A 26,195-nucleotide genomic window follows, 5' to 3' on the forward strand; every position below is an offset into this window, starting at 1 on the left:
TCCAGATTTATTTACAAAGTAACTTCCAATAATTGTTTTAATTTCCCTTTTTTCATTTTTATACTGGTTTTCTTTTTTTAATCAAATTAACCTATAGTCTAATTAAGTTCACAAAAATCACCTTGTTTTATTAGTTCAGTGGTCTTTTTACTTTCAATTTTATTTCTCCTTTGATTTTCAGGATTTCCCATTTGTATTTAATTGGGGGGCTTTATCTAATTTGTTCTTTCAGCTTTTTTAGTTATATGCCCAATTCATTGATCTGCTTTTTCTCTATTAATGTAAATATTAGAGATATACATTTCCTCCCAAGTACAGTGTTGGCTGCTTCCCATAAATTTGGTGTCTCCTTGTTGTCATTCTCTTAAATAAAGTTATTGTTTCCATGATTTTTTTCTTTGACCCATTCATTCTTTAGTTTCCAATTAATTTTTAGTCTTTCTGCTGCCCTTTGTTGAGTGTAATTTTTATTGCATTATAGTTTGAAAAGGATGCATTAATACTTCTGCTTTTCTTTCTACATTTGGTTGTGAGATTGTTTTTACCCTATTATAGGGTCAATTTTTGCGAAAGGATCATCATCTGCTGAGGAAAAGGTATATTCCTTTCTATTCCAATTAAGTTTTCTCTAGAAGTCTGTCATATGTAACTTTTCTAAAGTTCTATTTAACTTCTTTCTTATTTATTTTTTGGTTGTATTTATCTACTTTTGAGAAGGGAAGATTAAGGTCCCCCTACCTGTATAGTTTTAGTCTTTATTTTCTCCTGTAAATCCTGTAACTTCTCCTTTAAGAATTTGTATGCTCTGCCATTTGGTGCATATATTTCAGTAATGATACTGTTTGTTGTCTGTGATGCCTTTTATCAAGATCTGATTTCCTTGCCTCTTTTAATTGGATTGATTTTTACTTTTTCTTTGTCTGAGATCATGTTTGCTACTCATGCTTTTTTTTTACTTTAGCTGAAGCATACTAGATACTGCTCCAGTCACTTACTTTTACTTTGTGTGTCTCCTTTCTTTAAATGTGTTTCTTATAGACAGCACATTGTAGGATTTTGGTTTTTAATCTATTCTGCTATCCTTTTTTGTTAATTGGTGAATTCCCTATAAGTATTTGACTTGGGTTTGGGTCCAAGCAACAGTAGATGCTGCTGGATTGGGCAACTGTCAGTCGTCTGGAAAGTGCTGTTGATTCAGTGACAATTATTGATTCCTCTTTGATTTGGGATTCTTGCCCTGGTTATTCCTCTGTAGATTGAGCTAAATGATGGGAATGAGATTCTGCTCTGCTCTGAGCTGCTCTGTTGTCAACTTGTTCCTGAACTTGCTTATTTCTCTCAGTATACAATCCCCATTGCAGTACCCTGTATGAGTTTGAGATCTCCCCTTTACCTCATGCCTAGCCTTTTCCCTGAGCCCTGCAGTACTCTAGAAGTGTCATGCTCTTGGCCATATCCTATTCCTGGTGTAAGCATATGTCTCTTTATGTTGACTTAGTTGAACAAATGACTCCATTACTTTTTCTGGCTTTCTTCATCAAAATTTGGCCTCATGCATTTTTAATATTTATTGGAGGGAGTTTTTTAAGATTCCCTGTCACATCACTATCTTAACTTTCCAAAAACTTTTTGAATTGTTTTCCCAGGGGTAACATGATGATCTAGTATCCCATTCATAATATATTTCAAAGGAAACATCAGTGGTAAACACAAAAATGAAATGATGACAGTATAATACTTTCCTAAGGAGTGATATGGCTCATTCAGAATCAGAAAGGCATTTTTTAAGATTAGCTTTCTTTTATTAAAGATTATCAGTATAATCAATGTACCACTCTTCTCTTTCAATGTCAATCTTTAGATTTTTATTTTATTTTTAAACTCTTACCTTCTGTCTTAGAATATATAATAATGTGTATTGGTTCCAAGATAGAAGAGCAGTCAGAAGTATATAATCTGGGTTTTAAGTGACTTGCCCAAGGTTACAGAGTTAGGAAGTGCTTGAGGCCAGATTTGAACCCAAGGGACTTCCCCTCTCTAGGCCTGGCTCTCTTATCCATTGAGCCACCTAACTGCCCCAAAGAATATTTTAAAGTGAAAATCTGTAAATCTGAGGTTGAAGGCCTGGATGAGCAATAGTATTGGGTAGATGGGATGCCCATTGAGTTTTGTTTTTTTTAGCAAGCTTCCAAATGATCTCTCTTTTCTTAAGTGGCCTGGAATAGAGATTCTGGGCCTTGAGGATGAAAGTTTATAACACACATCTAGATGTCACAGCAAGTTAAAAAGTTACCATTCATAGAGGTGAGCTGATATTTCATTATTTCGACTTATTTCTCAACCTTGTAGGATGAACAGATAGGTCCTGTATTATTGTTGAATTAGTGAAGGAGACTTTGGCACACCTCAGTCCATTTGTATTTAGTGCTATATGTAACATGGGGAAAATATATAGCATTTCTCACTTTTCAAAGTGCTTTACATACATTATCTTACTTGATACTCATAATAACCCTCTTAGGTAGGTGTTCTTATTAGAACACCTACCCGTTTTACAGATGAAATTGACACTCATGCTGAATGAATTGCCCAGAGTCACATAGCTGCAAAGTGTCTGAGGCAGGATTTAAACCCAGTTATGTCCACTGATTTATTATATCACTATGATACTAAAATGGAGAAGGAAGTTGATAAGAAGACAAGTTAAAAGGTTGGTTATAAGGTAAAGGGAAAGAAAGTTAAATCTGGCCCACTAGGTTAGAAAGAAATTGACATCAGGTGGTGTAGCTCCCTACAAGGAATTTGCCACAGCATTTCTCCAGGAGAGCTTCTTTCAAGAATGACCAGAAATATTGAGTGCTGCTTCCTTTTCAGCAAGTACAGAAAGTGGGAACTTTATCATTTTTCAGTGATCTGCATAGAATAGATGGTGTTTGTTTTTCTGCCATGGCCAAGTGACTTACCTGCTCTGAGTATAAGCTGTTCTCTGTCCTGGAAGGTAGAAGAGAAAGTAAAGAGACTTCCCAGGTATTTTAGAAATACAGAAGAGTAATACTGTGGAAACAAAGAACAAAAAGGATCTGACAATTCATAGGGAAGAATCTTGACCTGTGCAAGCAGAAGAAAGAGAAGGATCATTAAACACTTTGTGTTAAAAAATAGATAATACTCTCAGTCTCAGGAGGAAAGAACTAGAGTCTCTCTGTCCTCCAAAGAAGGCATCTTTATCTATCTGGAGACACTATTCTATAGTAAAAGATGTAAATCCTGGGTGTCTGTGCTCAATGATACAGAGACCGATCCTTGGTGTCCAGTAAATGATATGAATGGTCTATGTCTTCCCAGAGACTACATCTAGGATGTAAAACAGAAAACATTTTACCACTGTCAGGATGGTTACCACCATTTTGTCTTGATGCCTGTGGGCACAACTGACACTGCCATAAGTAACCTAGAGTGCTCAAATTGATCAAGCCTTCAAGAAGAAACAGCTTTAGCCCAGGTAATGTTTTATGCTGAGTGAAAGTGCATCAGAAGAGAATCAAGATTTAGAGAGCAAGTTGTTGTCTAAGAGGAGGGTACCTGAGAAGGAGATATGGATTTCTGAACTATGTCAAAATACAATGAGCACCTAAACAGAGGCTAAGAAGAATGCATTGGCCTTGTGTCTTGCATATCTAATGAAATGGGTTTTTAAATGAAAAGGAATGGTGAAATTCCCTCTGTATATCCACCAGCTTTGATATCCTAAAGTATGAGTTGGGAGCTAAGAATAGTTTTTACATTTTTAACTGCTATTAAACCTTATTTAGAAATATAAAAGCCATCTTACCTCCAGGGTCTCAAAACACTCTGTTCTTCAGAGTAGCTACTATGTAGGAAGACTAGCAGTAAAGACATCCAGAAAATTTAAGAAGGAAGGTAACAATAAGACCAATGATTGCCATGCACAAATGCATATAAGCAAGCTGAAGATCCTAACATGCAAAAATAAAATTTTATCTCAGTATCACTGAAACTAGCTGGGATGTGAGGTATGACTAGGATATGTATATATATACACATATACATATACATATGTATATATATATGTATATATATATACATATGTATATATATGTAAAGGGGGGGTGGAGGGAACAGTGAGTTATACTTTTAAATACTATTAAGAAATTCATACATTTTAGGGAAAGGACTCACAGAGAATGTTTTCTTGAACATCAGAGGAGACAAAAGTAGAAGCAACATAGTACAACCTGAACAGAAAGTGTAAATACGTGAAATATCTATGCAACAACACCAGCCTGTTAAAAGTGATGGGAGACTAGATATTTGGATATCTGTTAGATCTCTATCCAAATAGAAGAGCTTATTTCTTGATTAACTTGATGGTTTCATTTTTTCAAATGATAGAAGAAGCACTTAGGAACTTAAATTCTTGACCTGATTCTCATAAAAAAAATAACTGAGGTAGAAATGACGGGAACCTCACAGTACAGTGACCACTATCTTAGAATCTATGATTGAGAAGACAAAAATTATACATACTTTGATATATGCCCATGAGTTTGAGAAAGTAGATGCCAAAGGATTTAGAGATAGAGTCTATAAATTTGAGTTTAGAGAATTCTATCCAGGAGGGAAGTATGGAAGAATGAAATTCCAGAGAGACAAAGGGAAATAATTCCAGTAAGGAGGGAAAAGGGGAAATGTCCAAGGAGAAGATAATGGATGCTCAAGGAACTATTCAACCAACTTGGGATGATTTTGTTTTAATTTCATTTTCCATTCCAAATTCTCTTCATCCTTCTACCTCCTCCCCAACCTATTGGGAAGGCAAGAAATCCCAGTCCCCATTATACTTATAAAATCATTCAAGACATTTCTACATTAGCCATGCTTCAGGGAGGAAAAGGATGAAAAAAAATAAATTGGAGGGGGTGGGGTTTTTATCATGAATTCTATGAAGTTGTGGTGAATCATTGTATTGATCAAAGTTACTGTCTTTTATAGTTGCTTGTCTTTATAATATTGTTGTACTGTGTAAATTATTCTCATTTGGCTTACTTCAGCTTGGCTCACATCAATACATGTAGGTCTTCCTAGGTTTTTCTGAAATTTCCTTTATTTACTTACAGCACAGTAGTATTCCATCACATTCATATTCTAAAACTTGTCCATCCATTCCCCAATTAATGGCCATCCTCTCAATTTCCAATTTTTTGTCATCACAAAAAGAGCTAATATAAATATTTTTATATGTATGAGTCCCTTTCCTTTCTTAAATCTCCTTGAGGTACTTATCTACTATCAATTTTAGGTCAAAGGGAACATAGTTTATGTAGTCTTTTGGGACTGGTTCCAAATTGCTCTCCAGAATGGTTGTATCAATTCATAACTCACCAACAGTGTATTAATGTTCCAATTTTCCCATATCCCCTCTATTATCATTTTTCTTTTCTGTCATATTGGCTAATCTGATAGGTTGAGATGGTACCTCAGAGTTTTAATTTTCATTTTTTTAATAGTAATTTGAATTATTTTTTCTTATGACTATAGATAATATTAATTTCTTCATCTAACAGCTTCTTGTTCATATCCTTTGACCATTTATCAATTGGGAAATTATTTGTATTCTTATAAATTTGACTTAGTTCTCTCTATATTTGAGAAATTAGGCTTTTGTTGGAAACACTTGCCATAAAATTTTTTCCTCAGTGTTTCCCTTCTAATCTTGGTGGCATTGGCTTTGTGCTACCTTTTTAATTTAATGTAATCATTACAGTCCATTTTACAACTCATAATGTTCTCAATGTCATTTGGTTCCAAACTTTTCTCTTATCTATGGGTCTGTGAGAGGTAAACTATTCCAGGCCTCTCCTAATTTTTCCATGGTATCACCCTTTAAATCATATTCCATTTTTTATTTCATCTTGGCATATGACTTGAGATATTGGTCTGTTTCTAGTTTCTGACCTACTGTTTAATAATTTTCCCAGCCACTTTTGTCAAATAGTTCTTCCCCTGAAATCTTGGATTTTGGGGTTTATAAAACACTAGATTACTATGGTCATTCACTGTTGTATGTTGTGAGTACCATCCACTACTTTCTTAGCCAGTACCAGATTGTTTTGTTGAATATTACTTTATTATTTAGTTTGAAATCTTGAACAGCTAGACCACCTTCCTTAATTTTTTTTCATTGTTTTTATTTTCTTGAAATTCTTGACCTTTTGTTCTTCTAGATTACTTTTTATTATTTTTTCTAACTATAAAATAATTTTTTGGTAGTTTGGTATGGCACTGAATTGGTAAATTAATTTTTATATTATTGCCATTTTTATTACATATTACATATTTATTACATTGGCTTGTCCTATCCATGAGCAATTGATGTTATGCCAGTTGTTTAGATCTGAAAAGTGTTTTATGATAGTGTTGTATATTTCTTGTTTGTCCCCAGGGATTTTAAATTGTTCACAGTTATTTTAAATAGTATTTCTCTTTCTATCTCTTGCTGTTGGACGTTGTTGGTAAAGTATAGAAATGCTGATGATTTATGTGGGTTTATTTTATGTCATGCAATTTTGCTGAAGTTGTTGATTAATTTGTTGGTTGATTCTCTAAAATTCTCTTAAGTATATCATATTACCTGAAGAGTTATAGCTTTGTTTCCTCATTATTGCTTATTTCAATTCCTTCAGTTTCTTTTTCTTCTCTTGTAACTAGCACTTGTAGAACAATATTGAATAATAGTGGTAAAAATGGGAATTCTTGCTTCACTTTTTTTTTTGGTCATTTCCAAACATTATTCATTGGAAACAAAGATCATTTTCTTTTCTTCCCTCCCCACCTCCCACCACCTCTCCCACAGCCGACGCGCAATTCCACTGGGTATCACATGTGTTCTTGATTCAAACCCATTTCCATGTTGTTGGTATTTGCATTAGAGTGTTCATTAGAGTCTCTCCTCAGTCATATCCCCTCCACCCCTGTAGTCAAGCAGTTGCTTTTCATCGGTATTTTTACTCCCACAGTTTATCTTTAGCTTGTGGATAGTGTTTTTTAGATTCCTGGAGATTGTTCAGGGACACTGCATTGCCACTAATGGAGAAGTCCATTACGTTCTCTTGTACCACAATGTATCAATCTCTGTGTACAATGTTTTCCTGGTTCTGCTCCTTTTGCTCTGCATCACTTCCTGGAGGTTGTTCCAGTCTCCATGGAATTCCTCCACTTTATTATTCCTTTTAGCACAATAGTATTCCATCACCAACATATACCACAATTTGTTCAGCCATTCCCCAATCGAAGGACATCCCCTCATTTTCCAATTTTTGGCCACCACAAAGAGTGCTGCTATGAATATTCTTGTACAAGTCTTTTTCCTTATGATCTCTTTGGGGTACAGACCCAGCAGTGCTATGGCTGGATCAAAGGGTAGACATTCTTTTGTCGCCCTTTGGGCATAGTTTCAAATTGCCCTCCAGAATGGTTGGATCAATTCACAACTCCACCAGCAATGAATTAGTGTCCCTACTTTGCTACATCCCCTCCAGCATTCATTACTTTCCATAGCTGTTATGTTAGCCAATCTGCTAGGTGTGAGGTGATACCTCAGAGTTGTTTTGATTTGCATCTCTCTGATTATAAGAGATGTAGAACACTTTTTCATGTGCTTATTAATAGTTTTGATTTCTTTGGCTAAGAACTGCCTGTTCATGTCCCTTGCCCATTTATCAATTGGAGAATGGCTTGATTTTTTGTACAATTGATTTAGTTCTTTGTAAATTTGAGTAATTAAACCTTTGTCAGAGGTTTTTATGAAGATTGTTTCCCAATTTGTTGCTACCCTTCTGATTTTAGTTACATTGGTTTTGTATGTACAAAAACGTTTTAATTTGATGTCAAAATTATTTATTTTACATTTTGTGACTCTAAGTCTTGCTTGGTTTTAAAATCTTTCCCTTCCCAAAGGTCTGACATGTATACTATTCTGTGTTCACCTAATTTACTTATAGTTTTCTTCTTTATGTTCAAATCATTCACCCATTCTGAATTTATCTTGGTGTAGGGTGTGAGGTGTTGATCCAAACCTAATCTCTCCCACACTGTCTTCCAATTTTCCCAGCAGTTTTTATCAAATAATGGATTTTTGTCCCAAAAGCTGGGGTCTTTGGGTTTGTCATAAACTGTCTTGCTGAGATCATTTACGCCAAGTCTATTCCACTGATCCTCCTTTCTGTCTCTTAACCAGTACCAAATTGTTTTGATAACCACTGCTTTATAGTAGAGTTTGAGATCTGGGACTGCAAGTCCTCCTTCCTTTGCATTTTTTTTCATGATTTCCCTGGATATACTTGATCTTTTGTTCTTCCAAATGAACTGAGTTATGTTTTTTTCTAATTCAGTAAAGAAGTTTTTTGGTAGTTCAATGGGTATGGCACTAAATAAGTAAATTAATTTGGACAGGATTGTCATTTTTATTATGTTAGCTCGTCCCAGCCATGAGCAATCAATGTTTTTCCAATTGTTTAGATCTAGTTTTAGCTGTGTGGAAAGTGTTTTGTACTTGTGTTCATATAGTTCCTTTGTTTGTCTTGGCAGATAGATTCCTAAGTATTTTATATTGTCTAGGGTGATTTTGAATGGTATTTCGCTCTCTAATTCTTGCTGCTGAAATGGGTTAGAGATATATAGAAATGCTGATGACTTATGTGGGTTTATTTTGTATCCTGCAACTTTGCTAAAGTTGTTGATTATTTCGAGTAACTATTTGGTTGATTCTCTAGGATTCCTTAAGTAAACCATCATATCATCTGCAAAGAGTGATAGCTTGGTCTCCTCATTGCCAGTTTTAATACCTTCAATTTCTTTTTCTTCTCTAATTGCTACTGCTAGTGTTTCTAGTACAATGTTAAATAATAGAGGTGATAATGGGCATCCTTGTTTTACTCCTGATCTTATTGGAAAGGCTTCTAGTTTATCTCCATTGCAGATGATGTTTGCTGATGGTTTTAGATATATACTGTTTATTATTTTTAGGAAAGGCCCTTCTATTCCTATACTTTCTAGTGTTTTCAATAGGAATGGGTGTTGTATTTTATCAGAGGCTTTTTCTGCATCTATTGAGATAATCATGTGATTTTTGTCAGTTTGCTTGTTAATATGGTCAATTATGTGGATGGTTTTCCTAATAATAAACCATCCTTGCATTCCTGGTACGAATCCTACCTAGTCATAGTGAATAACCCTTGGAATGACTTGCTGGAGTCTTTTTGCTAGTATCCTATTTAGGATTTTTGCGTCTATATTCATTAGGGAGATTGGTCTATAGTTTTCTTTCTCTGTTTTTGACCTGCCTGGCTTTGGGATCAGTACCATGTTTGTGTCGTAGAATGAATTTGGTAGAACTCCTTCTTGGCCTATTCTGTCAAATAGTTTGTTTAATATTGGGATTAGTTGTTCTTTGAATGTTTGATAGAATTCATTTGTGAATCCATCTGGACCTGGGGAATTTTTCTTAGGGAGTTCTTTGATGGCTTGTTCAATTTCTTTTTCTGAAATGGGGTTGTTAAGGTAATTTATTTCTTCCTCTTTTAGTCTAGGCAATTTATATTTTTGTAAGTATTCATCCATATCACCTAGATTGCCATATTTGTTGCCATATAATTGGGCATAGTAGTTTTTAATGATTGCCTTAATTTCCTCTTCATTAGAGGTGAGGTCTCCTTTTTCATCTTGGATACTGTCAATTTGGTTTATTTCTTTCCTTTTTTTAATTAGACTGACCAGTACTTTGTCTATTTTATTTGTTTTTTCAAAGTACCGGCTTCTAGTCTTATTTATTAAATCAATTTCTTTGTTCTTTGACTTTCAATTTTATTAATTTATTCAATTTTATTAATTTCTCCTTTGAGTTTTAGGATCTCTAATTTAGTCTTCATCTGAGGATTTTTAATTTGTTCACTTTCTAATTTTTTAATTTGCATGCCCAATTTATTGACCTCTGATCTGCCCTTCTTAATTTGTTAATATATGAACTCAAGGATATAAATTTCCCCCTGAGTACTGCTTTGGCTGCATCCCATAGGTTTTGAAAGGATGTCTCATCATTGTCATTTTCTTCAATGAAGTTATTAATTGTTTCTATGATTTGTTCTTTAACTAGCTGGTTTTGGAGAATCGTATTGTTTAATTTCCAATTAATTTTTGATTTACCTCTCCATGTTCCCTTACTAATTATTATTTTCATTGCATTGTGATCTGAGAAAGTTGCATTTATTATTTCTGCTCTTTTGCACTTGTTTGCAATGTTTTTATGCCCTAATACATGGTCAATTTTTGTAAATGTACCATGTGCTGCAGAAAAGAAGGTATATTCCTTTTTGTCCCTATTTATTTTTCTCCACATGTCTACTAACTCTACTAATTTTTCTAAGATTTCATTCACTTCTCTTACCTCTTTCTTATTTATTTTTTGGTTTGATTTATCTAGTTCAGATAGAGGAAGGTTCAGATCTCCCACTAGTATAGTTTTTCTATCTATTTCGTCCTTGAGTTCCTCTAGTTTCTCCTTTAGAAATTTGGATGCTATGCCATTTGGTGCATACATGTTGAGTACAGATATTTCCTCACTGTCTATACTGCCTTTTATCAGGATGTAATTACCTTCCCTATCTCTTTTAACTAGATTTATTTTTACTTTGGCTTTGTCGGATATCATGATTGCGACTCCTGCCTTCATTTTGTCAGTTGATGCCCAATAGATTTGGCTCCACCCTCTTACTTTCACCCTATGTGTATCTACCTTTCTCATATGTGTTTCTTGTAGACAGCATATGGTAGGGTTTTGGACTCTAATCCACTCTGCTATTCGCTTGCGTTTTATGGGTGAGTTCATTCCATTCACATTCAGAGTTATGATTACTAGCTGTGTATTTCCCAGCATTTTGATATCTGCTCCTTTACCTGCCTTTTCTTCTTTCACTATTTCCTTCAACACCAATGTTTGCTTTTGAACAGTCCCCCCTTGTTCCCATCCTTATTTTACTTCCCTTTCTACCCCCTCCCTATTTATCCCTCCCTTATTTTCCCTGTAGTCTTTCTAAAATTAACCCCCCTGCTCCCCCCCTCTCTTGTACTGCTTCCCTCCCCACCAGACCGTTTGTTACCCTTCTACTCCCCTATAGGGTGCAAATCTATTCTCTGCCCCCAATGGATTGGATTGTTTTTCCCTCTTTGAGTCACTTTCAAAGCACGTAAAAGTTGAGTATTTCCTGTCTCTGACCTCTTTACCCTTCCAGCGTATTGATGTTCTCCCCCCTCCCACCATGAGCTTCTTTATGACATATAAATTTACCCCCATTTGTTTCTTTTCCCATTTCTTTTAATATTAACCTATTTTTAAGCTCTAGTTATATATATATATATATATATATGCATACTCATGCATATGTATTTTTGCATGCATATATCTATATACCTATTTATGTCTTGTCCTTTCATCCTATACAGTTTGTTGCTGTTCCCTCTAAGTATACTTCTTTTTGCTGCCCAGCTAATAACAACAGTTTTTAAGAGTTACCAATGACCTCTTTTCTTATAGGGATACATATCATTTTAACTTATTGAGTCTCTTAAAAATTTTTTTTCTTTTTTCCCCTCTTTTTTAATTACCTTTTGATGATTCTCTTGTTCTGTGCTTGGACATCAAATTTTCTGTTCTGATCTGGTCTTTTCTTTATGAATTCTTGAAATTCTTCTATTTTGTTGAATGACCATACTTTCCCCTGTAAGAATATAGTCAGTTTTGCTGGGTAGTTGATTCTTGGTTGTAGGCCTAGTTCCCTTGCTTTCCGGAATATCGTATTCCATGCCTTTCTTTTTTTCAGTGTGGATGCAGCCAGATCCTGAGTTATCCTCACTGTGGTTCCTTGGTATCTGAATGACTTCTTCTTGGCAGCTTGTAATATCTTTTCTTTGGTCTGATAGTTCTTGAATTTGGCTATAACATTCCTGGTTATTGTCAGTTGGGGATTAAGTACAGGAGGTGATCTGTGGATTCTATCAGTCTCCACTTTTCCCTCTTGTTCAAGGATTTTGGGGCAGTTTTCTTTAATAATTTCCTGTAATATAATGTCCAGGCTTTTTCTTTTGTCATGGTCTTCTGGTAGGCCAATAATTCTTAAATTGTCTTTCCTTGAACGATTTTCTAAATCCTCTGTTGTGAATGAGATGCTTCATATTTTCCTCAATTTTTCCATTCTTTTGGTTTTGTTTTATAGTGTCTTGCTGCCTTGTGAGGTCACTCGATTCAAGTTGTTGTATTCTGGTTCTTAAAGACTGGATTTCATCCTTAGTTTTTTGGTCGTCCATTTCCTTTTGGTCAGATTTTCTTTGGAGGTCATCTTTCATCTTCTTCACCTCATCTTTCATCTGCTTTGCCTCATCTTTCATCTCCTTTGCCTCATTTTCCAGCTGGCTGATTTTGGCTTTCAAGACACTATTTTCTATTTGCAGATGACTTATCTTAGTTTTTAAGTTCTTTTCCCAATTGTCTTCAGCCTCTCTTAATTGTGTTTTGAATTGCATTTTGAGTTCTTCCAAAGCCTGTATCCAATTTGCTGGGATTTCTGATTTTTCCTTTGCTGGGTCCTCCCCCTCTGTTTCATTCACTCTTTGGTCATTACCTGTGCAGAAGCTGTCTATTGTAATTTCTTTCTTCTTTTTCTGTTGTTTGCTCGAGTTTATCCCTTCTTTGCTCCCCATATTTGGCTGTGCTCTTGCTCCTCTCATTTTGTTTTGGTTTTGGGGCTGTCAGTCTCCCCTCTTGGAGCTTTGTCAGATCTCTTGGTACAGTCTCTAGGGGAGGAATGTTAGCTTCCCTGTCCTCTGGAGGCTTTTGATTGGATTGAGTTCAATTGGGTTGGGCTGTATGTGGTATGAAGCACTGAGGCTCTGAAGACTCCTGGAAGGCTGGGCCGCCCAGGCTTTCTCCAGTTCTCTCCAGCTGCTTCTCCACTGTCTGGAAGTGCCTTTGCCCACCTCCCTAAACTCTGAGGAGTTCTGATGGGATTAGTTCAACTGGATTGGTCTGGATGTGCCCGAGGCAAGGGTGAGACTAGAGCCCAATGGAGGGACCAAGCCACCACCCGTTTCTCCCTGGCTTCCTCCCCCCTGTCCAAGCTGGATGCTCCGAGCCCTGCGCCCCGCTGCTCACAAGGTAGACCCTGCAAACCAGCACCTTTGCCCGCTCAGAGGTTTCAGCTGCTGCTGGGGGCTCGGACCTCTGGGTTGTGGGGGAGGGGTCCTGTGACCTTCGGTCTGCCTTCCCCTTAGCCCTGAGTATTCTCAGATTCCGGCTTTTGGGGGGTGTACCTTTTGATTTGAGTCCAGAAGGAGGGTTCCCTGCTTCTGTCCTGTTGTTCAGATTGAATTTCGGTGCCCTAGGAGCATTCAGTCTGTATCAGTAAGGAAGGGTCTTCCACAAGGTCTGAACTTTTGCCGCTTGCTAAGCTGCCATCTTCATTCTTGCTTCACTCTTAATCATATAGGGAAGGCTTCTAGCTTATCCCATTAAAGATAATGCTTACTGGTGGTGTTAGATGCTGTTTATTATTTTAAGGAATGTTCCATTTATTCCACCATTCTCTAGTGTCTTTAATAAGGATAGCAAATTGTATTTTGTCAAAAGCTTCTGCATCTGTTGAGACTAATGTGATTTCTGTTCGTTTCATTACTTGGTCAATTTCCCCAATAATGAGCCATTCCTGAATTCCTAGTATAAAATCCACCTGGTCCTAGTGTATACTTGTGATAAATTGTTGTTGTAATCTCTTTGCGAATGTTTTATTTATAATTTTTGCATCAATATTCATTAGGAAGATTGGTCTATGGTTTTCTTTCTCTCTTTCTGCTCTTGCTGGTTTTGCTATCAGCACCATATTTGTGCCATAGGAGGAATTTGGTAGAATTTCTTACACCTATTTTTTTCAAATTTACATAGTATTGGAATTAAGTGTTCTTTAAATGTTTGGTAGAATTTATTTGTGAATTCATCTTCATCCTGAGGATTTTTTCTTATACAGTTCATTGATATGTTGTTTGATTTCTTTTTCTTAGATGGAGTTATTCTATTTCTTCTTCTGTTACTCTGGATAGTTTTATTTTTAACAATATTCACTTATTTCGCTTAGATTGTCAGATTCATTGTCATAATTAGAAAAAATAATTCCTGATAATTACTTAAATTTCCTTTTCATTGGCTGTGAATTTGTCTTTTTCATTTTTAATACTCGTAATTTGGTTTCCTTTCTTTTTTTTAAATCAAGTTAGCCAGTGATTTGTTTTATTTTGCATGTGTTTATAAAACAGGCTCTTTGTTTTGTTTTATAGTTTTGTTTCAGTTTTATTAAGCTCTTCTTTGATTTTAAAGATTTCCAATTTTGGTGTTTAATTGGGGATTTTTAATTTGTTCTTTTTCTAGTTTTTTTAGATGCATGCCCAATTCATTAATTTTCTCTTCCTCTATTGATGTAGGCATTTAGAGCTTTAAAATTTCCTTGTCTTTCTCTCTTTTTTTTTTGTTACAATACTCACTTTATTTCCCTCCCTCCCCTCCACCCACCCTTCCCATAGCCAATGTGCAATTTCATTGGGTATTACTTGTGTCCTTGATCAGTACCTATTTCCATGTTGTTGTTTACACTAGGATGTTCATCCAGAGTCTATATCCCCAACCATATTCCTTTGACCCATATATTCAAGCAGTTGTTTTTCTTCTGTGTTTTTACTCCCACAGTGTTTCCTCTGAATGTGGATAGTGGTTTTTCTTGTAGATTCCTCCAAAGTTGTTCAGGATCCCTGCATTGCCACTAATGGAGAAGTCCATTACATTCAATTGTACCACAGTGTATCAGTCTCTGTGTACAATGTTTTCCTGGTTCTGCTCCTCTCACTCTGCATCTGTTCCTGGAGGTTGTTCCAGTCCCCATGGAATTCTTCCACTTTATTATTCCTTTGAGCACAATAGTATTCCATCACCAACATATACCACAATTTGTTCAGCCATTCCCCAATCGAAGGACATCCCCTCATTTTCCAATTTTTTGCCACCACAAAGAGCTCAACTATGAATATTTTTGTACATGTCTTTTTCCTTATTATCTCTTTGGGGTATAAACCTAGCAGTGCTATGGCTGGATCTAAGGGCAGTTTTAGCGCCCTTTGGGCATAGTTCCAAATTGCCCTCCAGAATGGTTGGATCAATTCACAACTCCACCAGCAATGTATTAATTTCCCGACTTTCCCACATCCCCTCCAGCATTCATTACTTTCCTTTGCTGTCATGTTAGCCAATCTGCTAGGTGTGAGGTGATACCTCAGAGTTGTTTTCATTTGAATTTCTCTGATTATTAGAGATTTAGAACACTTTTTCATGTGCTTATTAATATTTTTATTTCTTTAACTGAAAATTGCCTATTCATGTCCCTTACCCATTTATCAATTGGAGAATGACTTGATGTTTTGTACAGTTGGTTTAGTTCCTTATAAATTTGAGTAATTAGACCCTTGTCAGAGGTTTGTTTTTTTTGTTTTTGTTTTTGTTTTTCAATTAAAACCCTTACCTTCCATCTTGGAGTCAATACTTTGTATTGGCTCCAAGGCAGAAGAGTGGCAAGGGCTAGGCAATGGGGGTCAAATGACTTGCCCAGGGTCACTCAGCTTGGAAGTGTCTAAGGTCAGATTTGAACCTAGGACATCCCATCTCTAGACCTGGCTCTCAATCCACTGAGCCACCCAGCTGCCCCCGTCAGAGGTTTTTGTAATGAAGATTGTTTCCCAATTTGTTGCTTCCCTTCTAATTTTGGATGCATTCGTTTTGTTTATACAAAACTTTTTAATTTTATGTGTAATCAAAATTATTGATTTTACATTTTGTGATTTTTTTTTTCCTAGCTCTTGCTTAGTTTTAAAGTCTTTCCTTTCCCAAAGATCTGACAAGTATATTATTCTGTGTTCGCCTAATTTTCTTATAGTTTCCTTCTTTATATTCAGGTCATTCACCCATTCTGAGTTTATCTTGGTGTAGGGTGTGAGATACTGATCCAAACCTCATTTCTCCCATACTGTCTTCCAATTTTCCCAGCAGTTTTCATCAAATAGTGGATTTTGGTCCCAAAAACTGGGATCTTTGAGCTTATCATAGACTGTCTTGCTGAGGTCATTTACCCCTAGTCTATTCCACTGATCCTCCTTTCTGTCTCTTAGCCAGTACCAAATTATTTTCATGACCACTGCTTTATAGTATAGTTTGAGATCTGGGACTGCAAGTCCTGCTTCCAGTTAGTCAAAGAACAAATCATAGAAACAATAATTTCATTGAAGAAAATGACAATGATGAGACATCCTTTCAAAACCTATGGGATGCAGCCAAAGCAGTACTCGGGGAAATTTATATCCTTGAGTTCATATATTAATAAATTAGTCAGAGCAGAGGTCAATGAATTGGGCATGCAAATTAAAAAACTAGAAAGTGAACAAATTAAAAATCCTCAGATGAAGACTAAATTAGAGATCCTAAAACTCAAAGGAGAAATTAATAGAATTGAAAGTCAAAGAACTATTGATTTAGTAAATAAGACTAGAAGCTGGTACTTTGAAAAAACAAATAAAATAGACAAAGTACTGGTCAGTCTAATTAAAAAAAGGAAAGAAATAAACCAAATTGACAGTATCCAAGATGAAAAGGGAAGCCTTACCTCTAATTAAGAGGAAATTAAGACAATCATTATAAACTATTATGCCCAATTGTATGGCAAAAATATGGCAATCTAGGTAATATGGATGATTACTGACAAAAATATAAGTTGCCTATACTAACAGAGTAAGAAATAGATTACTTAAATAACCCCATATCAGAAAAAGAAATTGAACAAACCATCAAAGAACTCCCTAAGAAAAAATCCCCAGGTCCAGATGGATTCACAAATGAATGCTATCAAACATTCAAAGAAAACTAACCCCAGTATTATACAAACTATTTGACAGAATAAGCAAAGAAGGAGTTCTACCAAATTCATTTTACGACAGATATGGTACTGATCCCAAAACCAGGCAGGTCAAAAACAGAAAAAATTATAGACCAATCTCCCTAATGAATATAGATGCAAAAATCTTAAATAGGATACTGGCAAAAAGACTCCAGCAAGTCATTCCAAGGGTTATTCACTATGACTAGGTAGGATTCGTACCAGGAATGCAAGGATGGTTTATTATTAGGAAAACCATCCACATAATTGACCATATTAACAAGCAAACTGACAAAAATCACATGATTATCTCAATAGATTCAGAAAAAGCCTCTGATAAAATACAACACCCATTCCTATTGAAAACACTGGAAAGTATAGGAATAGAAGGACCTTTCCTAAAAATAATAAACAGTATATCTAAAACCATCAGCAAACATCATCTGCAATGGGGATAAACTTTCCCAATAAGATCAGGAGTGAAACAAGGATGCCCATTATCACCTCTATTATTTAACATTGTACTAGAAACACTAGCAGTAGCAATTAGAGAAGAAAAAGAAATTGAAGGTATTAAAACTGGCAATGAGGAGACCAAGCTATCACTCTTTGCAGATGATATGATGATTTACTTAAAGAATCCTAGGGAATCAACCAAAAAGCTAGTTGAAATAATCAGCAAGTTTAGCAAAGTCGCAAGATACAAAATAAACCCACATAAGTCATCAGCATTTCTATGTATCTCCAACCCATTTCAGCAGCAAGAATTAGAAAGAGAAATTCCATTTAAAATCACCCTAGACAGTATAAAATACTTAGGAATCTATCTGCTGAGACAAACACAGGAACTATATGAGCACAACTACAAAACGCTCCACACAATTAAAACTAGATCTAAACAATTGGAGAAACATTGATTGCTCATGGGTAGGATGAGCTAACATAAGAAAAATGACAATCCTGTCCAAATTAATTTACTTATTTAGTGCCATACCCATTGAACTACCAAAAAACTTTTTTTCTGAATTAGAAAAAAATCATAGCAAAGTTCATTTGGAAGAACAAAAGATCAAGGATATCCAGGGAAATTTTGTTATTCTCTTTAATGAAATTATTGATGTTTTTATTTGTTCTTTGACTCATTCAATTAATAACCGAAAGATTATTTAATTTTCAATTAATTTTTAATCTTTTTTTTTCCAGCCTTTTGTTGAAGATAATTTTTATTGCATTATGGTCCAAAAAAGATGCATTCAATATTTCTGCTTTTCTGCATTTGCTTGTGAGGCTTTTATTATTCTATTATGGTGATGGTGAACCTTTTAGAGACAGAGTGCCGCCGTGCCCCCCCTCCCTGAATGCTGGGCACACCCTGCCCCCCACCCCACACAGGGGAGGGGAAAAGCACCCCCATGGGCTGCTGGGTGGAGGGGTGAGTGAAGTGAGGAATATCCCTCAGTGAACATAGAGAGGGGGAGGGGAGGGGCCCAAACACTTTGCTCCCCTCTAACTCTGCCACCTGTGAGCTGCCAACCTTACCTGCTGTGTGCTCCCATTGGACTGCTGGGCAGAGGGGTGGGTGATGTGAAAAAATTTCATCAGGCACGATGGAGGAGGAGGAAGGGATCAGTTCCACCAGAGTCCCTATGCTTTTCTAATAACAAAGGGAAGTGGGTAGGAAAGCCATGTGCCTACAGAGATACCCACATGCCTACAGAGAGTGTTCTACATGCCATCTTTGGCACCTGTGCTATAGGTTCAAAGTCACTGTTCTATTACATGGTCACTTTTGGGGAAGGTGCAATGTACTCCTGAAAAAAAGGTTTTTTCCTTTTTATTCCCATCAGTTTTCTACAAAAGTATATCATAGTTAACTTTTCTAAAATTTTATTCACCTTGTTAACTTTTGTTTCTTTTTTTCATTGGATTTATATGAAGTCCCTTACTTACTAATATAGTTTTACTTTCTTTATTCCTCCTATAATTCATGTAACTTCTCATTTAGGGATTTGGCTTTGCTAATTTGGTTTATATATGTTTAATATTGCTATTACTTCATTGTCTGTGGTACCTTTTATCAAAATGTGATTTCCTTCCTTATTTCTTTTGTTCAGATGAATTTTTATTTTTGCTTTATCTGAGCTCATGATTGTTACTCCTGCTTTTACCCTAACCCCTTACCTTTACACTGTATCTTCCTGCTTTAATTGTGTTTCTTATAGATAGTATATTGTGGGATTCTGGGTTTTAATCCATTATAATAGGATGCTCTTCTGTTTTATGGAAGAGTTCATCCCATTCACAGTTATGATTACTATGTTCCCCTGTATCTTATATTTCCCATTTATCCTACTCTTTCTCCTTTTATACTTTCCCTGTTCAAAAAAGTCTTATTTCAGATTACTGTTTCTGTGTACTCAATTTTTTTGGTGCTTCTTGTTTTGGTGCGATCAGAGAGTATTCTGGTCACTGCCTCTTGGTCATTGCCAAGGTAGGGCCCCTACTCCCTCAAAACAGCGATTGATTGACTACTACTGAAACTGTCAAAAAGCTTCTGGTTCTGCATCCAGTACAAGTTTGGGAATCCTCTTGGATCTCTTTCTGACCACTACTGCTTAATAGCTAGCATTGTTTCTATCATGCTGGCACTCCTGGCCAGCCCTTACCTTAGTATCCTCAGACCTTGCTATCTTCTTAAACTGTTTTAGGTAGGGAAAATGACTTGTTGCATCTTTCTTTTTTTAAGTGTTTTCCTGCTCAGAATTCTTTTTGGTTTTCTGTGGTCATTTTTGTAGGAAAAGTTTTGGGAGAGTTGGCAGCTTTGACCTTTCATTCTGCTATCTTGACTTCGCTCTTCCCTACCAACTTGGGTTTTAAGAGACATACGGAAGATGGAAGTCAGGGCAGGTAATGGATGATGACTACAAAAACAGCATAGTTCTGTAACAATCAGTAATACTAAAGCCCATGCTATTTGTGGGAGAAAAGAAAGATCATAGAAAAAAGATAGGACTATTGCTAAAGATGGATGGGTATAGTTGTTAGAGCTACTCAATTCTTATTTTTAATAAGTGAAGAAGTTATTTTTACTTCAATTCTTAGCTAAATTCTAGGATTTTAAAAAAGCATGTTTAATGAACCTCTATAAGAGGAAGCAATGATCAGCATAGTTTTATCAACAGCAAATCAGAAATTGGGACACTAATGCACTATATTGGTGGAATTGTGAACTGATCCAACCTTTTTGGAGATCAGATTAGAACTTTGAACTTATAAAACTGTGTATACCCTTTGTCCCAATAACACCACTGTTAGATTTGTATTCCAAAGAGACCAAAAAAAAAAGAAGAAAGGGACCTCTGTTCAAAAATGTTTATGGCACCTCTTTTTGTGGTGGCAAAGAACTAGAAACCAAGGGGATAGTCATCATTTGGGGAGTGACTGGACAAGTTGTATGTGATTGTAATGGAATATTATTGTCATATAGGAAATAATGGGCAGTATGGTTTCAGAAGAATCTGGGAAGACTTATATGAACTGTTGCAAAGTGAGCAGGACCAGGAAAACAATCTACATAGTTACAACAATAATATTGTGTTATGAAAGACTTAAGTGTTCTAAGAAGTTTAGTGATCTAAGACACATTCAAAGGATGTATGATGAAAAATGCTATACATTTGCAGAGAAAGAACTAAGAGTCTGAATGCAGATAATTTTCTCCAGAAGTCTTTCATAGAATAATGTATTTTCTTTATTTTTATTGCCTTTTTTTCAAACATGGCTAATAAGGAAATATGTTGTGCATAAATTCACATGAATAATTAATGTTCTACTTTTTACCTTAATAAGTGGTGGAGGGGTGAGAAAGAGAATTCTAAACTCAAAAAAAATTTTATGAATGTAATAAGTAAATAAATAATAAATCGTTGGGGGAAAGAACAAGTCATGCCAGACTAATAACCTCATTTCCCTTTTTTGGCAGGATAACTAGGCCGGTAGATTAGGAGAAGGCTGCTTCTAAAGCATTTTTAAATGTCTACTGCTATTCTTATGGGAAAAGCTGGAATCATGTGGGTTAGAAGATAGTATCATTAGGTCTATTTAGAAATAATGGAATGGTTGAATCCAAAGAGTAGTCAGGCAGGCAGCAAGCACTTACTAATCAATTACTATGTGCCAGACACTCCACTACTCATTGGAAATACAAAAGGCAAAAACATCTTCAGGGAACTCACATTCTAATGGAAGAGACAGTGTACAAACAGTTCTGTACATGCAACTTATAGGCAGTGTCAGTTGGAGAAGTCATCTCTCTGGAAAGACACTAGTCAGGGTTGGAGGGAGAGTGGCATGAGGACAGGTATCTTGTGATACAAGCTATCTTGAAGGAAGCCAGCAGGTGGAAGTGAGGAGGGAGAGCTTTCCAGTCATGGAAGACAGCCAATGGAAAGGTCCAGAGATGGGAGATACAGTGAAGAAAACAAAGTCCATGTTATTATTAGACTGTCCAGTATGTGGAGGGGAATGAGGTGTAAAAGACTGGCCATTAATGGTTTGATGTCAGTTTGGAAAAGTCTTTACTGGATGACTGTATGTGCTTGGCCCTCTGCTGTTTAACATTTTTTTATCAGTGACTTGAATAACATGGAGAGCATGCTTAGCAGCTCTATTAACCCAGAGCTGGGAGGTGCAACTCACACATTCAGTTACAAAGGATACAGTTAGAATTCAGCAGGCTAGAGCACTGAGCCACATGTCATAGGATGAAATCTAGTAGTGATTGACTGAGAGGCAGCAGAGAGTAAAAGCTAGAAAGGTAGCAAGGAGTACAAAGCCCTGCATTCCAATTCTGCCTCTAGCAAATGTTGACTTTATGACCTTGGATGCAAGTTATTTGACTTCTTGGTTCCTCTCAAACTAAGCACCAGAGCAATTGTTCTTCTTGTTTTTTTCTTAAACAATATTTTATTTGGTCATTTCAAAACATTATTTATTGGAACAAAGATCATCCTCCCCCCCCCCCCCCCCCATAGCCGATGCACGATTCCACTGGGTTTCACTTGTGTTCTTGATTCGAACCCATTTCCATGTTGTTGGTATTTGCATTAGAGTGTTCATTTAGAGTCTCTCCTCAGTCATATCCCCTCCACCCCTGTAGTCAAGCAGTTGCTTTTCATCAGTGTTTTTACTCCCACAGTTTGTCCTCTGCTTGTGGATAGTGTTTTTTCTCCTAGATCCATGCAGGTTGTTCAGGGTCACTGTATTGACACTAATGGAGAAGTCCATTCCGTTCGATTATACCACAGTGTATCAGTCTCTGTGTACAATGTTCTCCTGGTTCTGCTCCTCTCGCTCTGTATCACTTCCTGGAGGTTGTTCCAGTCTCCATGGAATTCTTCCACTTTATTATTCCTTTTAGCACAATAGTATTCCATCACCAACAGATACCACAATGTGTTCTACCAGTCACCAAACAGCATCCCCTCATTTTCCAATTTTTTTGCCACCACAAAGAGCGCAGCTATGAATATTCTTGTACAAGTCTTTTGCTTATTATTTCTTTGGGGTACAGACCCAGCAGTGCTATGGCTGGATCAAAGGGTAGACATTCTTTTGTCACCCTTTGGGCATAGTTCCAAATTGCCCTCCAGAATGGTTGGGTCAGTTCACAACTCCACCAGCAATGTATAAATGTCCCAATTTTGCCACATCCCCTCCAGCATTCATTACTTTCCTTTGCTATCATGTTAGCCAATCTGCTAGGTGTGAGGTGATACCTCAGAGTTGTTTTGATTTGCATTTCTCTGATTATAAGAGATTTAGAACACTTTTTCATGTGCTTATTAATAGTTTTGATTTCTTTATCTGAAAACTGCCTATTCATTGCCCATTGTCCCTTACCCATTTATCAATTGGAGAATGGCTTGATTTTTTGTACAATTGATTTAGCTCTTTGTAAATTTGAGTAATTAAACCTTTGTCAGAGGTTTTTATGAGGATTGTTTCCCAATTTGTTGCTTCCCTTCTGATTTTAGTTACATTGGTTTTGTTTGTACAAAAGCTTTTTAATTTGATGTAGTCAAAATTATTTATTTTGCATGTGACTATTTCTAAGTCTTGCTTGGTTTTAAAGTCTTTCCCTTCCCAAAGGTCTGACATGTATACCATTCCATGTTTGCCTAATTTACTTATAGTTTCCTTCTTTACGTTCAAGTCATTCACCCATTTTGAAATTATCTCGGTGTAGGGTGTGAGGTGTTGAGCAATTGTTTTTCTGCATTGAGTTTTCTTACATTAATGCAATCACTGGTCCAAGGCAAAAAGAAAGATTTAGAGAGGTGGCAGTATACCCTAATGAATAGAGAGAAGCTAGCCTGAGCTAGAAGACTGTGTATTTGATCCTCTTCTTCCTTAATGTTTCCAACTCTTGAGACTGTGGTATTACAAGGTGCCCATCAGCCTCCATCCTCTGATGAAATTAAATTACAGGTCTAAACTGCTCTTCCCTTAGCTCCCTACACCCTTATTCTGAAACTCACTCATGAGCTCATAAGTGGTTGCAATAATGAGAGTGGATTGAGAGGTCCCAGCCAGTTTGGTGTCATTTCATTTAAACAGTCATCTTAAAAAGGCTATGCTCACTGTGCTAGACAAAAGGAGACACTCCTTTCTCTCAGCAGGAGACCATATCCTAGATGTTTTCTGGACCTAGTTTTCTTCTAGGCTTCACATTGAGGAATTAGCTGAAGAAGGCCAATTTAATTTAGGCATTTATTAGGCACCTATTGGGTTGTGGGTATGTGTTGGGAAGCTGGAGTTTCAAAGGCTAAATAAACTATTCCTCACCCTTAAGGACCTTATATTTTGTTGGAGGGAACAAACACATTCAACATATACATAAATGTATAATATATATAAAGTAATTTTTTGGGGGGGGGGGTTGACATGAAGGGCTATCAGTTAATTAATAGAACAGCAATTGCAAAAGGTACAATGAGACAGTGAAATGGTAAGGAAAAAGGAGCCAGGGACTGACTTCCATCTGATCAACATACAATTTAGAATTAGCAATATTAAGAAGACCCATAGCACTGTAGCAGTAGCCAAGGTAATGCGGATTTGATTATTAGTCTTTACAGAAAGGTGGAAATAGTGGGGAGGTATATAAGTGAAAACATCTTAACAAAGGTCCAAAACTGAAATGTGCCTGTTCAGGAGTTAGTGCACTTCCCTTCATTGGAAGACTTTAAACAAAAATTGGATGACTACTAGTCATGGATTAACTTAATCACTTCTGAGATGGCTATGCATCTATCTCTCTGATTTCTGAGGTCTGAGATTCCTTTTCAGCATCCCTTCCTGGGCCGGTAGCCCTATTAGGTCTTTTTCCCTTGCTTTGACCTGAACTCAACCTGTAAACTTGACTTCTGAGAGGCTCACTTGTTCTCCCCCTTTGGGATATTTCAGGTACAAAGATCATAAAGGAATGTGTCACCTTCTAGTTGGAATCATGTTTTCAGGGATTTGAAAATAAACTATTTATCTCCCATCATCCTTTCTCCCATCAAATGGGTTTTAACCAAACTTTCTGACTTTTAAAGCAACAGCATACCCTATATGGAAATTAGGGTCATTTATCTGCTTGCCAGCATGAGACTGCAGGCAATTGGTAGAGATAACGTCTTCTAGAAACTAAAAGTTGGCTGGCAGAATACAGACTCTACAGAGGTGACTCACTTATTCTAACCCTTCCAGCTGGGCCTGGCAGAGCTTGGGGCAGATGAATTTAAAAGTAGACCCAGAGCAGAATGTGGGCACTGGAGTGTCACTTGCTTTTACTCAGTTTGCTTAGCCTTCAGTTTCCCTATCTTTTCTCCACCTGTACCTCCTTCCCAATTCTCTGAATCTCTTCATAGGAGTAAATTATCTTAATAGACAATGGCTCTCTGCCCTCCTTATCTTCTATTATCTATCCTCTTCCTATTGAGTAAAATAAGCAGACCCTTCCAGATGTCTCCCTCCTTTCCAGGATGTGAAGTTGTTCCAAGGATATGGAACAACAGGAATAGAAAAATAATAGTAGTTAAATCCAGGATGTATTCAGCATGCCACTAAGTTAGTGGATGGCATTGGCATTTGAGTTATCTGGAGTGTAGTGCGTATGAGACTAGAAAGGGAGGAAGGTGAGAGGTTGATGATACCTTGAATGCAAGGATGAGGAGTATAGTAATCCATGGTAAAGATTTGGCATATGGCTCATTAACATGAAATGTCAAAAAGATCCTTGCTGAGTAATGCTAGGAAAACCTAGAAGTGATGCTGGTTATTGTAGGAAGAAAATTATCTCAATTTGTTACAAAATTTTTGTTGAGGATAAACTTTCAACCTTAAGTCTGATGCTTTTCAACATGTTGCCCTTGCGAACTAATTTCCTGTTTATACCCTTTGACCCTGGAACCCCTGCCTATTTAGGTCCGATTAGGCAAGAGCTATCATCTTGACAATGTATCCCTTCTTTTTCTTTCCTCAGTCTATGAGAAAGAAGACCAGCTGCTCTGGGATCCCAATGTCCTTCCTGAAGGGGAAGTTGAAGAGTTTCTATACCGGGCAGTGAACCGGCAGTGGGAAGAGATGGCCAACTCTCAGATCCCTGTTGGGGTAACTGTGAAAGACAATGAGCAGGTGAGCCTGAGTGTGAGGAAAGATGCTCCCACACTTCTAGGAAGAGTACCTGAACCTGTTTTAGAACAAGGCATTATGTGCTAGGGATCAGAGAACCTGGATCTACATCCTAGCTCTTTTTGCATGTATAATCCTAGACAATTCAGTCTCTCTGGGCTTCAGTTTCCCTATCTTTCAAATGAAGAAATTGGACTAGATGTCTCAGCTCTGGAGTCTATAATCTTAACAATTAAGTCATCTGTCTTAATTTGCTTAGTTGGGAGTAAATGCGTAGAGAACTAATTTAGGACAATCTAAATGTGAACCAGTTAACAAAAGGCTTGATGATTTTCTGGATGTGTGACACATAATGGACTATAGGGAAGTAGGCATGTGTGGGGCCTCTCTTTACTCTGTCCTTTGGCATCATAAAAGGCAGCCAAGACTTTCCCCAGACCATAACACTCAGAGCCAACATAGCAACTTGGAAGGTGCACAAAG

General features: G+C 36.7%; 1 protein-coding gene across 7 annotated transcripts in view; it reads left to right on the forward strand.

Moving 5' to 3' along the window:
• The window catches only part of MIER2 (MIER family member 2), a 56,125-nt gene that overhangs the window by 18,664 nt on the left and 11,266 nt on the right, over nucleotides 1-26,195 (forward strand). For all 7 annotated transcript variants that reach the window (XM_056822093.1, XM_056822098.1, XM_056822096.1 and 4 more), the window contains one exon: nucleotides 25,564-25,715. In XM_056822093.1, the coding sequence (XP_056678071.1) occupies nucleotides 25,564-25,715 (152 nt within the window). The remainder of the gene's footprint in view (nucleotides 1-25,563; nucleotides 25,716-26,195) is intronic.

Source organism: Monodelphis domestica, chromosome 3 (assembly GCF_027887165.1).
Source record: "Monodelphis domestica isolate mMonDom1 chromosome 3, mMonDom1.pri, whole genome shotgun sequence".
Taxonomy (NCBI): Eukaryota; Metazoa; Chordata; class Mammalia; order Didelphimorphia; family Didelphidae; genus Monodelphis; species Monodelphis domestica.